This window comes from Hyperoodon ampullatus (assembly GCF_949752795.1).
Source record: "Hyperoodon ampullatus genome assembly, chromosome: 3".
Taxonomy (NCBI): Eukaryota; Metazoa; Chordata; class Mammalia; order Artiodactyla; family Ziphiidae; genus Hyperoodon; species Hyperoodon ampullatus.
Genome location: NC_136916.1, coordinates 33137175 through 33154967, shown reverse-complemented (window position 1 = coordinate 33154967; position 17793 = coordinate 33137175). Strand labels below are relative to the sequence as shown.

Sequence of the window (17793 nt, the reverse complement as noted above, 5' to 3'; positions counted from 1 at the left end):
AGGCTTAGTGGGGGCGGGGAGAGGACCACACGCCCCCCCAAGCAGCTCAGAGGCGGCACGCCTGCGCCTCTCCAAGGTCACAGCTTCTCAGATCTGCCACTCCTGGAGCTACACATCCAGGCAGAGGAAATCTTAGTAATGGATTCTTACCCAAGAGACCCCTTCAAGGAGGCCCCCTTATTCCTTCTTAGTAGCCTAAGGAGCCCAGAATAAAGTTAAATTAGAAGGGAGACGGGAGGAAAAGGGAATACGTTGAATCAGGATGCTCAAATGGTCAACAAGCATATGACAAGGTGCCCAGCTGCATCAGTCTTTTTTTTTTTTTTTTTTTGCGGTACGCAGGCCTCTCACTGTCATGGCCTCTCCCGTTGCAGAGCACAGGCTCCGGACGCGCAGGCTCAGCGGCCATGGCTCACGGGCCCAGCCGCTCCACGGCATGTGGGATCTTCCCGGACCGGGGCACGAACCCGTGTCCCCTGCATCGGCAGGTGGACTCTCAACCACTGCGCCACCAGGGAAGCCCTGCATCAGTCTTTAGGGAGATGCAAACGGAAATCACAATCCCCCAGAAAGGCGGAAATGAAAAGGCCGGAGACATCACGTGTTGACTTGGATGTGGAGCAGCCAAAACGCTTACATGTTGCTCGTGTGAGTATAAATTGGAACAAGCCCTTTGGAAAAGTGTTTGGAAGTACCCCTCAGCTGAGTATGGATATATATCCTCTATGACCCAGCAATTCTCTTCCTGGATATCCACCCAACAGACATGCACACATACATGCACCAAAAGACTTGGACTAGAATGTTCACAGTAACTCTCCCCCCCCAAAAAAATGGAAACAGGGGCTTCCCTGGTGGCGCAGTGGTTGGGAGTCTGCCTGCTGATGCAGGGGACACGTGTTCGTGCCCCGGTCCGGGAAGATCCCACATGCCGCGGAGCGGCTGGGCCCGTGAGCCATGGCCGCTGAGCCTGCGCGTCCGGAGCCTGTGCTCTGCAACGGGAGAGGCCGCAACAGTGAGAGGCCAGCGTACCGCAAAAAAAAAAAAAAAAAAAAAGGAAACAACCCAAATGTCCATCAAGAGTAGAATGGAAAAATCCATTGTGGAACATTTATACTGTGAACACGATACAACAGCCAAGAATCATGAACTGTCACTGCAAACTGCAACATGGTTGAATCTCAGAAACATAATGTTAAAACAAAAGAAGCCAGAGAGAAAAGAGTATATACCATACGACTCTGTTTTTATAAAATTTAAAAAACAGACAAAATGAATGTAGGGTAACAGAAGTCAGGAGAAAGTTTACACCTGACGGGTAGAGTGGTGATGTGCCTGGAAGGGGCCCCAGGGGACAGCTGAGGTCCTGGAGGTTTCCCATTTCTTGATCTGGGTGCTGGTTGCACAGGGATGTTGTTTTGTGAGAATTCATTGAGCTGTACACTTATAATGTGTGCACTTTCATATTTATGTGTTATGCTTCAATTAAAAGTTCACTTAAAAAAAATAAGTCACTCTGATCAACCCAGCCCCTGGCAAGACAGGAGATGTCAGGGACTAGCCCCTTAGAGGAATATCTATTATTCGCCAGGAAAAGCACTGCCCGTGTCCATGCAGCCTCCATCTGGAGGGGTCTCTGTGACCTCCTGGCCTCTTTGGAAAGAAACAGGGCCATGGAAGCTCTAGGTCCACATGCTGACCCATCATCATAGCCCAAAATGGATGCTATTCCCCAGGTCCTCCCAGGAAGAAAGGTCTGCCTCACTTCCAAAAAGCAGTTTGCCTAACTTCAGAGCTTACCTTAAAATTGGACCTGCATATGGTAGCTGCTTGGTTCATTCCTTCTCCTGTTGGGTAGACAAGACAAGTAACATTGACAAAGAGACCTAATTCTATTCATCAAGGAGGGAGGAACCCACCTTGTTGGGGAAACTGTTTTGTGGTTTAAGCTTCCCATTGTCTAATGTGATTCTACCTAAAAAGTCCATGAACCAATGAGCTCATAGGATATCAGAGCTGGGAGCCGTCCACAGAAAGGATCTAGTCCACGGATGGCAAAGAGATGCACACAAGACACCACTTCCTCCTCCCACACCCACGGCAAACAGCACAAATTGATCACAGTACTGGTATCCTCTGAGATCAGATGTAGCCTCAGAACCCCCCTTAACACGATGCTCCTGGAAGCTGATCAACTGGAGACAGTGTACAAGTTGAAACTGACTTGCCATGCCCCCCAGAGCCCTTTGGACAGCTGAGGCCATCTGTCCCCTGCCAAACTCCTCCCGTGATGGATAATGTGCTACTATTTCAACAATACTTATTAAACAATCACACACCTACTACACACAAGGTACCAGGCCATTGCTGTGTGCTAATAACCAGAAAGCTCTTCTACTGCCCAAGGACTGGCCTTCCTCCCCTGGCCCTGTCTTCCTTTCTGAGGCTGCACAGAACAGGTGTGCTCATCGGCCCCATGGAAGGTCAGGGTCCCCCAGGCCTGCTTCACCCAGACCCCAACTCAGAACATCAGAACTGCACATTCAGGACTGGTGTGGGGAAGGGTCTTGGAAGCCATCCTTGCACTCGGTCCTCCCTCTTCCAGGTCTTTCTACATCTCTGAGCACTGCAGCTTCTTGATAATCTTGTCCCTTTCTCTGACAGTGCACTCCCCTGGATGTTTCCAGATGGTCAGGATGAAAACAAGACAGAAATGAGCTCCAAAGAGGCATCTGTGGGTAGGAGGACACCAGCCTAGAGCTTATGACATTTGGCTGTAGTCTCAGCCTTTCCATTGGCCGGATAAATGACTCGGGGTGAATCCCTTTTCCTCTCTGAGCCTCACTTTCCCAATTGATAACGTGAAAGAGTGGGACCAGCACAGTTTTCCAGGGGCGCTCTGGAGGCTATGAGGCTCTTCCCAGGAGCCCTTTCTTGTGTGGAGCATCCTCCTCCCGAGGGAGACAGCTCCTTCCTCTTCCTGGCGGACACAGCCTGCTGCCAGAATCACCTCCGTGAAGGATGGAGACCCTGGAAGCTGCAGTGAGAGAGCCACAGCAGAGCCTGGGGTATATAAACAGGACAAAAAGAGGAGAGAGATCCAGGAAGAAAAGAGATTGGCCAGAGTGTGGCCCAGGAGGTCTGTGTGCATCCCCCAGACTAGCCCTCTCCCAGCACCAAGGGCCCCCATCAGGATCGGAAAGTGACACCTGATTCTACCCAGGTGCAGGTGCTGTTCTAGACCCTGATGTGAATCGACTTGCTTACCGCTCACAATTACACCTTGAAGTCGATACCACCATTATCCCACTTTCCAGACGACAAACTGGCACAGACGGATTCAGTAACTTGTCCAAAGTCCCACTGCTGGGCGGGGGCGGAACGGAGACTCGAACCCCAGCCGTGGCCTGCAGAGCCCGGCTCTCTCTTACTACTGCTCCACTGGCCTGCTACCTCAGCCCAGCCGGGCAGCCTCAGGGGGACGCGGGCCCTGCTGCGAGGCTCTCAGGGCTGACGGAGAGCAGGACCCGGGGGCTAGGTGTGCTGGCTCCGTGTGGTCCCAGAGGACAGAGCCAGGCCCACGAGGACAGGCTATTAAACGGGCACTGGACAAAACATGCCACCCAAGGGTGAGGGGTTGGCAGTGGCGTGTGAGACGAGGCTGGGCAGACTTTGGTTGGAGAGGCTGGAGTGGGGATTCAAGTGGAGGGTGGAGGTCCCGGACTCCACGGGTTCTGGCCCTAACAGCTGAGGGCCCGGTGCTATGGGGCTAAGGCCACGTGGGCCCCGTGAGGCTCGCAACGAGCACAAGGGTGTCCCTTCCCATCCTTTACAAGAGCCCCACGTGTCTCCCAGTCTGCAGCAGGTGGCACCGCATCACCTCCCCCCTTCAGAAGCTTCAGCAGCCACCTGGGCAATGGCACGTGGGCACAGGGGTCCACCCAGCTGCTGGACACACCCTTCGACCCCACGACAGTACCTTTCAGGGTGACAGAGAGGTTGATGTCGAACGTGTAGGGCTGGTCGTGGCGGAGATACGGCAGGGGCTTGGGGTCCTGTGAGGGCAGAGCACAGCACAGAGGGGCTGGGCCAGCAGGCCGAGCTGGCCCAGGCTGAGCCCCACAGCCCAGCAGAGCAGCTGGCAGAGAGAACCTGAGGGAGAAGGGGTGTCCCCTCTCCAGGGCCCAGCACTGTGTCCCTGGACACTGGGGGGCGAGGGTGGTCATGTGTGCTGGACTCTGGGAAAAGCAGCCGAGGGAGGGGCATCGGCAGGTCAAAGGTAGAGAGAGGACCCAGAAAGCCAGGGAGGGGAGCGCTGGGGAAGGGGGACCGTGGGAAGCGGACAGTGGGAAGGCCAGAGATGCGGGAACAAAGCCAGGCCTGCAGGGAGAGGCCAGGCCAACAGAAAGGGAAGGCGGAAGGCAGGGGCGGCCGGCAGAGGCGCTCAGCCCTTCTAGTGCTGGACTCAGTGTGTAGGCAGCTTTGGTAGCCAGGCCAGAAGGTCTGCACTTTGGCCAAAAGCAGTGTTTTCCCAAAGAGCAACATGTACCTGCATCACTAGTGGGCCATGGGACAATGCGGGGTGATTTTATTCTAATGGTTATGTGTTTCTTTTTATGATTAATTTGGTGGCTAGTAATGCGGATAGGGACATAAAGTTCCTTTTCTAAATACATTATGAGAGTTTTCAGATGGAAGCTGAAAAAGCATTTAATAAATAATTGTTCAGAAGTGGCAAGGATCGTGAAGGTTGCACATAAAAGGTATTTGGGAAGGGCTGGCATGAAGGTAGACAGAGCCCAGAGGTCTCCGGCAAGGGAGCAGCAGTGCTTGTGAACAGAGATCTGGACCAGGGATGGAGCCTGGAGGAGATGAGCAGGGGGTGTGACGGCAGGCCAGGCGGTCCTGGGAGGGCGGGACTCACCAAAGACCGAAGAGACAAGTCCCTGAGACTGAAAGTGATGGGGAGGGAGATGCTGTGGCAGGAGCGGTAGAGGAGGGAGCGAGGGGACAGGGTGAGAGCCGCACAGGGGCTTCACGAGGCACCGGCCTGTGGGGAAAGGCTCCAAGTGTTGGAGCACAGCTCCATGGGATGACAGGAAGGCTGAGAGGTGTCCAGGAGCCACGTGTGAGCAAGGCGAGATGTTCAGGCGAGGAGGAACGGGACCGGGGGAAGGGCAAGGCTCAGAGCTCAGCTAGGGCTGCCCCCGTGTGGAGGATGGAGTCGGCTGGAGCATCGCAGGACTCTAGGAGATACAGGAGAACCAGGACAGGTCACATGCCAGAAGCCAGAGGGAGAGAGGGCCTAGGAAGAGTAGGGGGCCACCAACGGGTCCACATTGAAGAGGGCACAAGGCCCCGGCACTGACCAAGGTCACTGGGCACTTTGGTGACACCACCGGTGCTGATGGGGTGGGAGCCGCGGCCAGACTGCGACAGGCTGAGGAATGAGGGCTAGGATTGTGAGACGGGCGTGGACAGTGGTGCAGGGACAGGAGGCTCGGGGAACACGGGGCTCAGGACCAGGACGGACGCCTTGCTGTCTGACTCTACGCTACATTCTATCAGTTGGGCTCCAGGGGGCGCCATCACACAGAACACAACTTGTTGACCTGGAAAGTTGTGCAATGTGGTGATACTGGAAGGGACCCCTTTTCCTGCCAACTGGCCAGTTCTCGGCCTTAGAGGATTCTAAAGGTTACAAAATTCCATGTTCTCCTCAAGAACTGTGCAGGGGGCAGGGAAAGCACAAGGCAGAATGATTAGTGCCATGCCTGCCTGGAGGTCCCCACAACCAGGACCCCCAGCACGTGGGCATCCTCCAGACCCTCTCCATGTCTGCTGGGCAAACAGCCTCAGAGGCAGAGGGGCCTGGACTTCTTGCAGAGGGCGTGCTTACCTGCTCCGGGTTGGGCACAGCAAAGGGCATGAGGGCATCCATGGGCACCACCCACGGAGAGATGGTGGTTCCAAAACTCTTCCCGAGGAAAGGCCCAAGAGGGACGTACTCCCACTTCTGAATGTCTCGAGCTACAGAAGAAGGGCCGAGCAGGGCTTACAAAGGCTGACCGGGCCCCGCGGCAAGGCTCCCTCGCCTTCCCTTGACCAAGGAGCACAGAGACACTCAGCACAGCCCTCCCCTACCCCCGTGCTCTGGCCCCAACCAGGCTGGCTGCCCCAGGACCAAGGACAGAGGTCCTCTGAGGTCACTGTGCCAGGCTGCAGCAAAGAGAAGGATGACCAAAGGGCAAGCAGGATACTTCCCCATGAAGGGGTTGGAAGCTCATCCTCACACAGGGAGGCAACACTTGCTGAGATTCACGGCACCACTGTCCTCCTACAAATGGCAGAGGGGTTGAGATGGGCTCAGAAACGGGGCGGCTCTGTTTGAAATCTTAGCTCAGCAATGAGCTGAAGTCGTCCCTGTGCCTCATTCTTTACCCGTGTAAAATAGGAATAGTAATATAATCAGTGTCTCGTAGGGATCTGGCAGGAGAGTCCATGTGACATATTCAGCCCTGGGCCTGGCACAAAATTGCTCAAACATCCTAGCTATGACATCAGCCTTGTCCCTGTTCAACTTACAAGAAAACTGGAGCTCAGAGAGGTGAAGTCACTGGCCAAGAGCTCAGAGCTGAGAAGTCTGTTTGATACCCAAGCCTGTGCTCTCAGCCACTTTGACCGGCACCAGACCCAGGAGACCATCCATGTCTTCCCCAATACCCAGCCTTCACCCAGAGCAGAGTGCACACAGGAAACTCAACACCAGGACGCCCGACATCCCGTAATTACCACTCCAGTCGTTCATAAGGACCATTCCAAAAATGTGCTCATGGGCCTTAGAAATGGGGATCGGCTCTCCAAGTTTGTTCCCAGGGCCTACAAAGAAAGCCTGACAAGGGGAAAGGTTGATGAGAATCTGGCTCTGACCTGCTGCCCCAGGTCACTTGCCTGGAGGGTAAAGGCCAGGCATTTCCAAACCCCAGCTAGGGAGCTGGACCGTTGTGTATGAATCCACTGTTTCTATGCCATGACCGGCACCCGAGTAGACAGACGGCTACCCCGGGGACATGGTGAGCAGCTGCATGCCAGTGCCCACCCAGGGCCCCCACTCATGGCCCCGATCACCAAGGCAGCCTCCTTTCCCTCCTTCAGCCCACTTCACACCTCTACCCTTTCCCCTTCACCCAATACCGTGCTCTGCATTTTAAGATTTGACAGCTACACCAGGCTTGTGAAAAATGAAAATATCAGGGTTTGTATTCGTGTCACAAAAAATCAGAAGGCCTCTGTGATGCAGCAAAGAGAGCCTGCCGGGGTGTACCCCACACCCCAACCCATCACCCACCGTCTCAGAGGAAAGCATCATCAGCACAGCATCCAGGAAACAAGAGAATATATAGACATCATTGGGGGGAAAAATTGAGAAGATAACTGTCAAAAGCACACAAAATCAGCTATGACATTTGCACGACCTAGGCTGCAGTTATATTCATTCTGTGACAGTATTTAAATGGTGCAAATTTTTGTCAAGATTCTAAAAAAAAAAAAAAAAAAAAGATGCCATCTTATAGAGAATCTTACCACCATCATCAAGATTATCTGTGCTCCCTACCCATTACTGTTTCTCCACACTATGACTTTCTATTTTTCCTCTGCCTGAGACCATATGGGACCTGGGACCCTGTGCTGCAGTGCTTGCACCTGGACAAACCTCTCCTTGAGCAACAAAACGCAAAGAAACTATATGGGACTAAAAATGACTGCGTGCATGCGCAGGTGGCGCAAATTATGGACAACAAGATACAAAAGACCAAAAAACCCAAGTGCCATTTCTGAAGAGCTGGGAGAAAAACCGGTGTTGGGAACAAAAGCAGGGCACTGCGCATGCCCCCTGCACACACCACCACCTAAAGGGTGGGCAGACCACCTAAGACAACCCTCCGGCCCAACCCCTGGACACACCCCTACCCTCACCCCAGATAAGGAACAAGCTCGCCCCGCCCCCCCCACCCCACCACCCCGGCTCAGGGAGCAAGGGAAACTGTTGTTTGTTCTCGCTGTCCCCTTCTGCAGCAGCAGGGGTCCCAATAAAGCCTTGCCTTAATTTGTCTGCCTCTAGTCAATTTCTATTAATTAAGGAGGCCAAAAACCCTGAGCCATATCATGCCCATCCCTTCCACCACCACCCTGCCCGCCCCCGAAACAGGAACCAACACAGGTGAAGCATCTCTCTGCAGAGTCCTCCGTTCGCCCAGAGAGAAGACCCTGGCCCCCAACCAGGGGGCCCTGCTCTGGGGGATCGGGGTTGCGAGACCTCCTCTTAGGGTTCACGGGGCAGCCTCACAAAGGCATCAGGGGGCAGAGGGCTGGCCGGTAACACCCTGCTGGGACGAGGGGACTAGTGCCCACTTGTTCCCCTCCTCTGGACAGAATCCAAAGAAATCGCAAGGCAGGGCTGGAACTACAGGGAGGTCCAGCCTGCCTCCAATCAACCTAGATTCCCACGCCCCCAGCCCTACCAGCGGACTCCGCAGCTGCTTCCCTCCACCTGCACGAGGAGACACTCTGTGAGCATCACCTGAAGCCCTGAGTGCTGACTTTGAGAAGCCCCCTCCATGGCCTGCCCGCACCTCCCTGCCCCGGCCTGGCTCCGCTACCCAGCATCCGATGACCCGGCAGAGACTGAAGACACTGCCGGTGTCCCGGGACCCTCCCCTCCAGTTCAGCTCTTCCTTCCCATCTCTTTCCTGGTCCCTTGACCTTGGGAGTTTCCTGGAATTCAGTGTCCCTCTCAGAATGCACAGCCCTGCAGCATGAGGGGTCCTTGGGGTGAGGGAACCAATTGGATTAATGTCAACATCTGGCTGTGAGATGGCAATCTTGCTGTGCAGGATGTTACGTAAACTGGGGGAGAGTGTGTGAAGGATTCTGGAGCTCTCGGTACTCTTTCTTACACCTGCACGTGAGTCTACAATGATCTCAAAATAAGTTTAATTAAAAAAAATGCACAGCCCTGAAATAACCACAGTTCTGAGGTTGTGCAGGTCCAGCCACAAGTACAATGGGGCTGATGTAGCTGATTCTTGTTATTGGTAATAATCATATTCTATGAAGTCATTAGAAACACCGAGTTAGCAAATACAGGTATATCGCTTCTAGGGGAAATACGGGGTTAAGTTCCTGCCAGCCTCTGGTCACAACATTCACATCAACAAATCAGCATATAACCTTGCTTTGTGTGTGCTTCTGTTTAAGAACACCTGGTTTCATACACAGGCCTACCTTGGTCATATTTCAGGTTTGGTGGCAGACCACTGCAATTAAGCAAAGATCTCAATAAAGCGAGTCACACGAATTTTTTTTGGTTTCCTAGTGTTTATAAAAGTTATTTATGTTTATGAAAGAATGCCATTTGCAGCAACATGGATGGACCTAGAGATTGTCATACTGAGTGAAGTCAGGGAGAGAGAGAAATATCGTATGAAATCGCTTATATGCGCAATCTAAAAAGAAATGATACAAATGAACTTATTAACAAAACAGAAACAGACTCACAGACTTAGAGAACGAACTTATGGTTACCAGCGGGGAAGGGTTGGGGGGAGGGATAGTTAGGGAGTTTGGGATTGACATGTACACACGGCTATATGTAAAATGGATAACCAGCAACGACCTACTGTATAGCACAGGGAACTCTGCTTGATATTATGTAACAACCTAAATGGGAAAAGAATTTGAAAAAGAATAGATACATGTATATGTATAACTGAATCACTTTGCTGTACACCTGAAGCTATCACAACATTGTTAATCAACTATACTCCAATATAAAATAAAAAGTTAAAAAAAAAGAACTTTAGAAAAAATATTCAAAAATCAACTGAAACTCCAAAAAAGAAAAAAGTTATGTTTACACTATACTATAGTCTATTAAGTGTACACTAGCATTAGGTTTAACCATCAATGTACATATCTTAATTAAAAAATAATTTATGGCTAAAAAATGCTAACCACCATCTGAGCCTTCAGCAAGTCATAGCAGTGACATCAATGATCACTGATCACAGATCACCATAACGAATACAATAATGATGAAAAAGCTTGAAATATTGGGACTTCCCTGGCGGTCCAATGGTTAAGACTCTGTGTTCCCACTGCAGGGGGGCGTGGGTTTGATCCCTGGTTGGGGAACTGAGATCCCACATGCCGCGTGGCATGGCCAAAAAAACCCAAAAACGTTTGAAATATTACAAGAGGGGACTTCCCTGGTGGTGCAGTGGTTAAGAATCCGCCTGCCAATGCAGGGGACATGGTTTCGAGCCCTGGTCCGGGAAGATCCCACATGTCACGGAGCAACTAAGCCCATGTGCCACAACTACTCAGGCTGCGTGCCACAACTGTTGAAGCCCGTGTGCCTAGAGCCCATGCTCCACAACAAGAGAAGACACTGCAGTGAGAAGCCCGTGCACCACAACAAAGAGCAGCCCCCGCTCACCGCAACTGGAGAGAGCCGGTGCCTGGCAATGAAGACCCAACACAGCCAAAACTTAATTAATTAATTAATTAATTAATTAAAAAAGAGGGACTTCCCTGGTGGCACAGTGGTTAAGAATCTGCCTGCCAGTGCAGGGGACATGGGTTCGATCCGGGACGATCCCACATGCCGTGAAGCAACTAACCCTGTGTGCCACAACTACTGAGCCTGCGCTCTAGAGCCAGAGAGCCACAACTACTGAGCCCACGTGCCACAACTACTGAAGCCTCGCGCCTAGAGCCTGTGCTCTGCAACAAGAGAAGCCACCGCAATGCGAAGCCCGCGCACCACAACGAAGAATAGCCCCTGCTCACCACAACTAGAGAAAGCCCGCGCACAGCAAAGAAGACCCAACACAGCCAAAAATAAATAAATAAAATAAATTTATTAAAAAAAAAAAAGAAAAGAAATACAATGAGAATTACCAAAATGTGACACAGAGACACAAAGTGAGCAGACGCTGCTGGAAAAATGGCACCGGCAGACTTTGCTCGATGCAGGGTTGCCACGAACCTTCAATTTGTAAAAACGCAATATCTGTGAAGTGCAATGTAGCAAAGTGCAGTAAGACACGGTCTACATGTATGTGGTTGATTCATGAACATGAACTCAAGGCACAGGCACTATCAGGCCCCAGGGCAGCTTATCTAGCACACACGTTTTCTACAGGGTGCGCATCACAACTTTCTTGTGCTTGGGAACAGTAGCTAGCACCTCAACGAAAAGCACAAAAATTGAAAATAACATGGCACTGAATAGACAGTAAAAAGGACACTTGTCTGCAGTATGAGAGCTGAGACACGAAGGCAGAGCAGGGCCTTGTTCAACCTCAGATGGGGACGTGCACATCGGGAGACTCAAATTTTTTGCCACCCTGTGCATGCCCTCAGGTGACCCCCAAAAGCTCCCGCTAGTATTGATTTGGAGGTTACGAACGAACTGTTAGTGAGTAGGTGAATTTTCAAATACGGAATCAGTGAATAATGAGGATGGCCAAGTGGGGACCCAGGACTGCCATTAATGTGGCTGAGATGGGGGAGCAGCCTGTCGTCCAGGGCGGCCATCCCAGGGAGCTCTCCTGCCCTAGTGTATATACAGACCCTACACCAATAAAACACCAAGACATGGCTTACCATTTCCAACTCGAAGTCCAAGAGTTTGCAGGCACCATACACAGGAGGCTTAGCTGGAATCATACCAGGAGGAGAGGCTAGTGAGTGCCAGGCATGGAACTCAGGGTGTGGGGACACAGAGCGGAGCGCGGCAGGGTACTTACAGTCATCGGGTCTCATCTGTCCCATGGGCCTGCGGATTGGGGTGCCAGACACCACGACGGAGGAAGCGCGGCCGTGGTAGCCCACTGGTAAGTGCAGCCTGAGGAAGGAAGGAGAGAGAAAGCATCAACACTGTTATATGTGCAAAGTAAATTTCAAAATGTTTTCAAATTAAAAATGAAAGGGAGAAGGAATAGTCAGGGAGTTTGGGATCAACATGTATACACTGCCATATTTAAAATGGATAACCAGGGGCTTCCCTAGTGAAGCAGTGGTTAAGACTCCGCACTCCCAATGCAGGGGGCCCAGGTTTGATCCCTGGTCAGGGACGTAGATCCCACATGCATGCTGCAACTAAGAGTTACGTGCCACAACTAAGGAGTCCACGTGCTGCAACCAAGGAGCCCACGTGCCTCAACCAAGGAGCCCATGTGCCGCAACTAAGGAGCCCACCTGCAGCAACTAAGACCCAGTGCAACCAAATAAATACATAAATATTAAAAAAAAAGTGGATGAGAAAAAGAGAGCTTTAAAATGGATAACCAACAAGGACCTACTCTATAGCACAGGGAACTCTGCTCAATGTTAAGTGGCAGCCTGGATGGGAGGGGAGTCTGGGGGAGAATGGATACATGTATATGTATGGCTGAGTTGCTTTGCTGCACACCTGAAACTATCACAATATTAGGTTTTTTTTGTTTTTTTTAAATTCATTTATTTATTGGCTGCATTCGGTCTTTGTTGCTGCGTGCGGGCTTTCTCTAGTTGCGGCGAGCAGGGGCTATTCTTCGTAGCGGTGCACGAGCTTCTCATTGCAGTGGATTCTCTTGGTGTGGAGCATAGGCTCTAGACGCGTAGGCTTCAGTAGTTGTGGCACACAGGCTCAGTAGTTGTGGCTCACGGGCTCTAGAGCGCAGGCTCAGTAGTGGTGGCACACAGGCTTAGTTGTTCCGCGGCATGTGGGATCTTCCCGGAACAGGGATCGAACCCATGTCCCCTGCATTGGCAGGCGGATTCTTAACCACTGCGCCACTAGGGAAGTCCCTATCACAACATTGTTAGTTGGCTATACTCCAATATAAAATAAAAAGTTAAAAAAAAAAAAGAAAGGGAGTCAACATATATACATGGTTCAAATATCGAAAGGTACTCCCAAGTGTCCAGCAATAGATAAATAGATAAGCAAGAATGAGGTCTATACATAAAATGGAATATTGCTCAGCATTAAAAAGAATGGAAATAATGACACAGGCTACACCACGGGTGAAGCTTGAGGACACTGTGCTAGTGAAATGAGCCAGACACCAAAGGACAAATACTGCCTGATTCCACTTACATGAGGTCCTTAGAGGAGTCAAACTCATAGAGACAGGGCTTCCCTGGTGGCGCAGTGGTTGAGAGCCCACCTGCTGATACAGGGGACACGGATTCATGCCCCGGTCCGGGAAGATCCCACATGCCGCAGAGCGGCTGGGCCCGTGAGCCATGGCCTCTGGGCCTGCGAGTCCGGAGCCTGTGCTCCGCAACAGGAGAGGCCACAGAAATGAGAGCCCCGCGTACCACAAAAAAAAAAAAATCATAGAGACAGAAAGTAGAATGGTGGTGGCCAGGGGCTGGCAGGGCAGCGGGTGGAAACGGGGAGTTATTCTTTAATGGGTCCAGAGATTCAGTTTGAAAAGATGAAAAACTTGTGGAGATGGACGGTGGTGATGGCTGCACAACAATATCAATGTACTAATGCCACTGAACTGTGCACTTAAAAATGCTTAAGATGGTAAATTTTATGTTATGTGCAATTTACATTTTTTAAAAAAGCAAAAGGTACTTAAGCAGTGGGAAAAAGTATGATTTCCTCCCATCCTTGTCTCCAGCATCAATATGGTGCTGATGCAAATACACGCAGAATAACTGAAATGGTTACTGTGTACGTACTCTGTACTTAGAATACGCAGCATCACATGGGGTGCTTTCCTGTTGTTTCCCTTTTCATGCCCTCCTCACAAGAGCCCTGCACGGTAGGCGTAATGGGACAGTGCTGAGCAACTCAGGCTCAGGAGCGTCCAAGGCTTGGCCGAGGTGACCCTGTGTGAAGTGCTGACATTGGAATTCAAACCCGGGTCTCTCCGACCACAAAGTTCCGCTGCTTCCCCTGTAGCCCCCTCCCTACCTACTACAACGGGACCCCAGGACTAGATCATAAAGCTTGGAGCGGGAGAGCCACCCAGAGCACAGGAACACTGTCAAGAGCTCTGTTTATAAGACAGAAATATGGGAGAGGAAATGAAAAAGGAAAGAACTCCCAGGTATCAAAGCACCATCATAAGGTGATTTACGGTATGGTACTGTACTGCTAGGAACAGACCAATTGAACAAGCTGGTTAAAACAAAGAACATAATACATAAAAGGTGAAAAACGTTTCTGCATAACAACATAAATTAGATCCTGTAATGGGTAGAATATGGTTCCCTGGAAGTATGTGTACGTCCTGACCCCTAGAAAATGCGAACTCGACCTTATTTGGAAAAAGCGTTTAAGTTAAGGATCTTGAGATGAGGTCATCCTGGATTAGCCAGGTGGGCCCTAGATCCAGTGACAAGTGTCCTTATAAGAGACACAAGAGGAAACACAGAAGAGGCAAAGGCCCTGTGTAGACAGAGGTGGAGTCTGCAGTGATGCTGCCCAGGAAGGATGGCCTGCAACCACCAGAGCTGGACTAGCAGGGAGATGGCTTGTCCCCTGGAGCCTCCAGAGGGAGTGAGGCCCTGCCAAAACCTAGATTCCAGACCTGCGGCCTTCAGAACTGCGAGATAATACATTTCTGTGGTTTTAAGCCACCCAGCGTATGGCAGTTTGTTACGGCAGCCCAGGAAACGAATACAGACCCACACCTCACATCACACACCAAAGGAAATCCCCAGTGGATTATAGATCAGAATTTATGCAGAGTAAGGCTCTAAGAAGTACTAGGAAAAAATACCTCCCAAATCTTCAAATTCCTGGGGTGGAGAAAGCCTGAGCACGACATAAAAGTAAATGCCACGAAGGAAATGATTGACATGTTTGACTTTATAGAAAGGTAAAATTTCTGCATCAAGAAAGACAGCAAATAAAGTAAAAAGATGACACATTGGGAGAAAAGAGTTGCACCGCATTACAACAAAGGGTTAATTTCTATTCAGCACAAAACAGTCTTTCCAATTAATAAGAGAGCACTGACTGTGTAGAAGAATATCTGTGAAAGAATCTCTAAGCAGCTGATAACAGTTTTGCCTTCAGAGAAAGGAAGGAGGATGAAGGACAGGGTGGGAGAACCTTGCTTTGTTCCCACTGTTTATCCATAAATTCCTTTGGAATTCCGGACTATGTACATGCATTGATGATTTTTTGTAGCTTTTAGTTTTTTAAATGTTTGAAAATGTATTTTGCAATATTTATGATATTTATGATGACAAAATTTATGATGACAATATTTATGATGACAAAAACATATAATAAGACAAATAACCACACAGCACCAACAGGCTTTCTAAGCCAATTAAAAACGCCCCCTTCATAAGGACCTCCCTGGCGGTTCAGTGGTTAAGACTCCGCGCTTCCACTGCAGGGGGCATGGGTTAGATCCCTGGTCTGGGAACTAAGATCCCATGTGCCGCGTGGCCAAAAACACCAAAAAATAATAATAACACCCCCTTCGTAGCCCTCCCGGTCCCTTCCCTCTGCTTCCCTCACTCCTGACCCCACCCCAGAGGGGGCCACCACCTGGAATTTACTCTCCCTTGGTATTTCTATACACTTTTACCACTGTCTAGTGTTTTTCGCATCTTGTTAGATAAACGGCAATTTACCATGCATTTGCCTTATATTACCTAATCAAAAAAAATCTATTTTCGTAAAGACTGAGGTAGATTTAAGTTTATTTACACGGAGCAATGTCAATGACATAGTAAAGTGAAAAACGCAAATGTCAGTCAGCATGGTCTCGTTTTGTTAACTAAAGAAATGAAACGTGTATGTGGCCGTGCGTGTGCATGTGTGTGTGTGTGCGCACCCATAACCTGGAGAGGTGAAGGCGATGGGCCAGCCACCATTCAGAGTAATGGCCTCCTCTGGGGAGTGGGCTGGGGGTTTCCCTCGTCTCCCCCTTTGCTTCCCTTATTGGCTTAAGTTATAAAATACAACTGCGTGCAATTACATTACATGTAATGATTCAAACAGCACAGAAGTTAGTCAGCTCTCCCCATCCAGCCACTCCCCTGAAGGAAGTAAAGTTGGTCTGGAATCTATTATTCTGAACCTTTCTCTACGCTCATTGCAGTCTATGCAAATGTGTGCGTGTGTGTGTGTGTATGTGTATGTACGAGTGTGTGTATATGTGTAGGTATGTGTGTAGGTATATGTGTGTGTACATGTATGAGTGTGCACGTGTGTGTGTGAGGCTCAATAATAGCCTCTCAAAAGATACCAAGGTCCTGGGACTTCCCTCATGGTCCAGTGGTTAAGACTCCATGCTTCCAATGCAGGGGGGAGTGGGTTTGATCCCTGGTCGGGGAACTGAGATCCCACGAGTCATGAGGCACGGCCCAAAAAACAAAAAAGATATTCAGATCCTACTCCCTGGAACCTGTAGATGTTACTTTCTATAGCAAAGGAGACTTGCAGATGTGATTAAGTCAATGATCTTGAGATGGTAGAGATTATTCTGAATCATCCAGGTGGTCCCTAAACGTAATCATAAGGGTCCTTATAAAGGGGAGGCAAGAAGGTCAAAGAAGGAATTAGGACAATTGCAGATGGAACTGAGACAGGCTGGGACCTGGGACCCTTTGCTGCAGTGCCGCAGTGCTTGCACCTCCCCATGAGCAACAAAATACAAAGAAACTGTATGGCACTAAAAATAACTGTGTGCATGTGCAGTTGGGGCAAATGCTGGACCCAAAAGATACAAAGAGACCAAAAAAAACCCAACTGCCACTTCTGAAGAGCCTGGGGCAAAAACAGGGTGTTGGGAGCAAAAGCAGGGTATTTCGCATGCCCCCTGCACACAACACCACCTAAGGGGTGGGCAAAACACCTAAGCCACCCCCCTGGCCTGACCCCTGGACATACCCCTACCCTCACCCCATATAAGGAACAAGCTTGCCCCCCTCGGGGAGCGAGCAAGCAAGGGAGCCTGTTGTTTGTTCTTGCTCCCCCCACTGCAGCAGGGGCCCCAATAAAGCCTTGCCTGAATTACTTGTCTGGCCTCTAGTCAATTTCTATTGCTTGGGGAAGGCCAAGAACCCTGGGGGTAACAGAACCAAGAGGCTGGAGTTATTGAGGCAGGGGTCCCAAGCCAAGGAACATGGGCAGCCTCTGGAAGCTGAAAAACACAAGGAAATGGATTCTTCCCCTAGAGCCTCCCAGAGGAACCAGCCCTGCCGACACCTTAACTTTGGCCTGGTGAGGCTGATTTCAAACTTCTGACTTCCAGAACTGTGAGAGAATATACCTGTGTTGCTTTAAGCTACCAAGTTTGTGGTAATTGGTTATAGCCACCACAAGAAACTAATACAGTATTAATGCACATATATTTTTCTTTGTCTTTTTATAAAAATGAGAACTCACTTTACACAATACCTTCACTTCATATATCATGCAAGTGGGGCTTCCCTGGTGGCGCAGTGGTTAAGAATCCACCTGCCAATGCAGGGGACACGGGTTTCAGCCCTGGTCCGGGAAGATCCCACATGCAGCAGAGCAACTAAGCCCATGAGCTACAACTACTGAGCCTGTGCTCTAGAGCCCGCAAACCACAACTACTGAGCCTGCGAGCCACAACTACTGAGCCTGTGCTCTAGAGCCCGCGAGCCACAACTACTGAGCCCGCATGCCACAACTACTGAAGCCTGCGCACCTAGAGCCCGTGCTCTGCAACAAGAGAAGCCGCCGCAGTGAGAAGCCTGCGCACTGCAACGAAGAGTAGCCCCCTCTCGCCACAACCA

The 17793-nt window shown here is 50.4% G+C and overlaps 1 protein-coding gene across 1 annotated transcript in view; it reads right to left on the bottom strand.

Moving 5' to 3' along the window:
- Positions 1-17793, bottom strand: part of FAH (fumarylacetoacetate hydrolase) — a gene marked incomplete at its 5' end in the record, with an annotated part of 35612 nt that overhangs the window by 9217 nt on the left and 8602 nt on the right. The window contains 6 exons of the mRNA XM_079699671.1: positions 1801-1847; positions 3980-4055; positions 5900-6030; positions 6793-6892; positions 11671-11723; positions 11814-11911. Of these exons, the coding sequence (XP_079555797.1) occupies positions 1801-1847; positions 3980-4055; positions 5900-6030; positions 6793-6892; positions 11671-11723; positions 11814-11911 (505 nt within the window). The remainder of the gene's footprint in view (positions 1-1800; positions 1848-3979; positions 4056-5899; positions 6031-6792; positions 6893-11670; positions 11724-11813; positions 11912-17793) is intronic.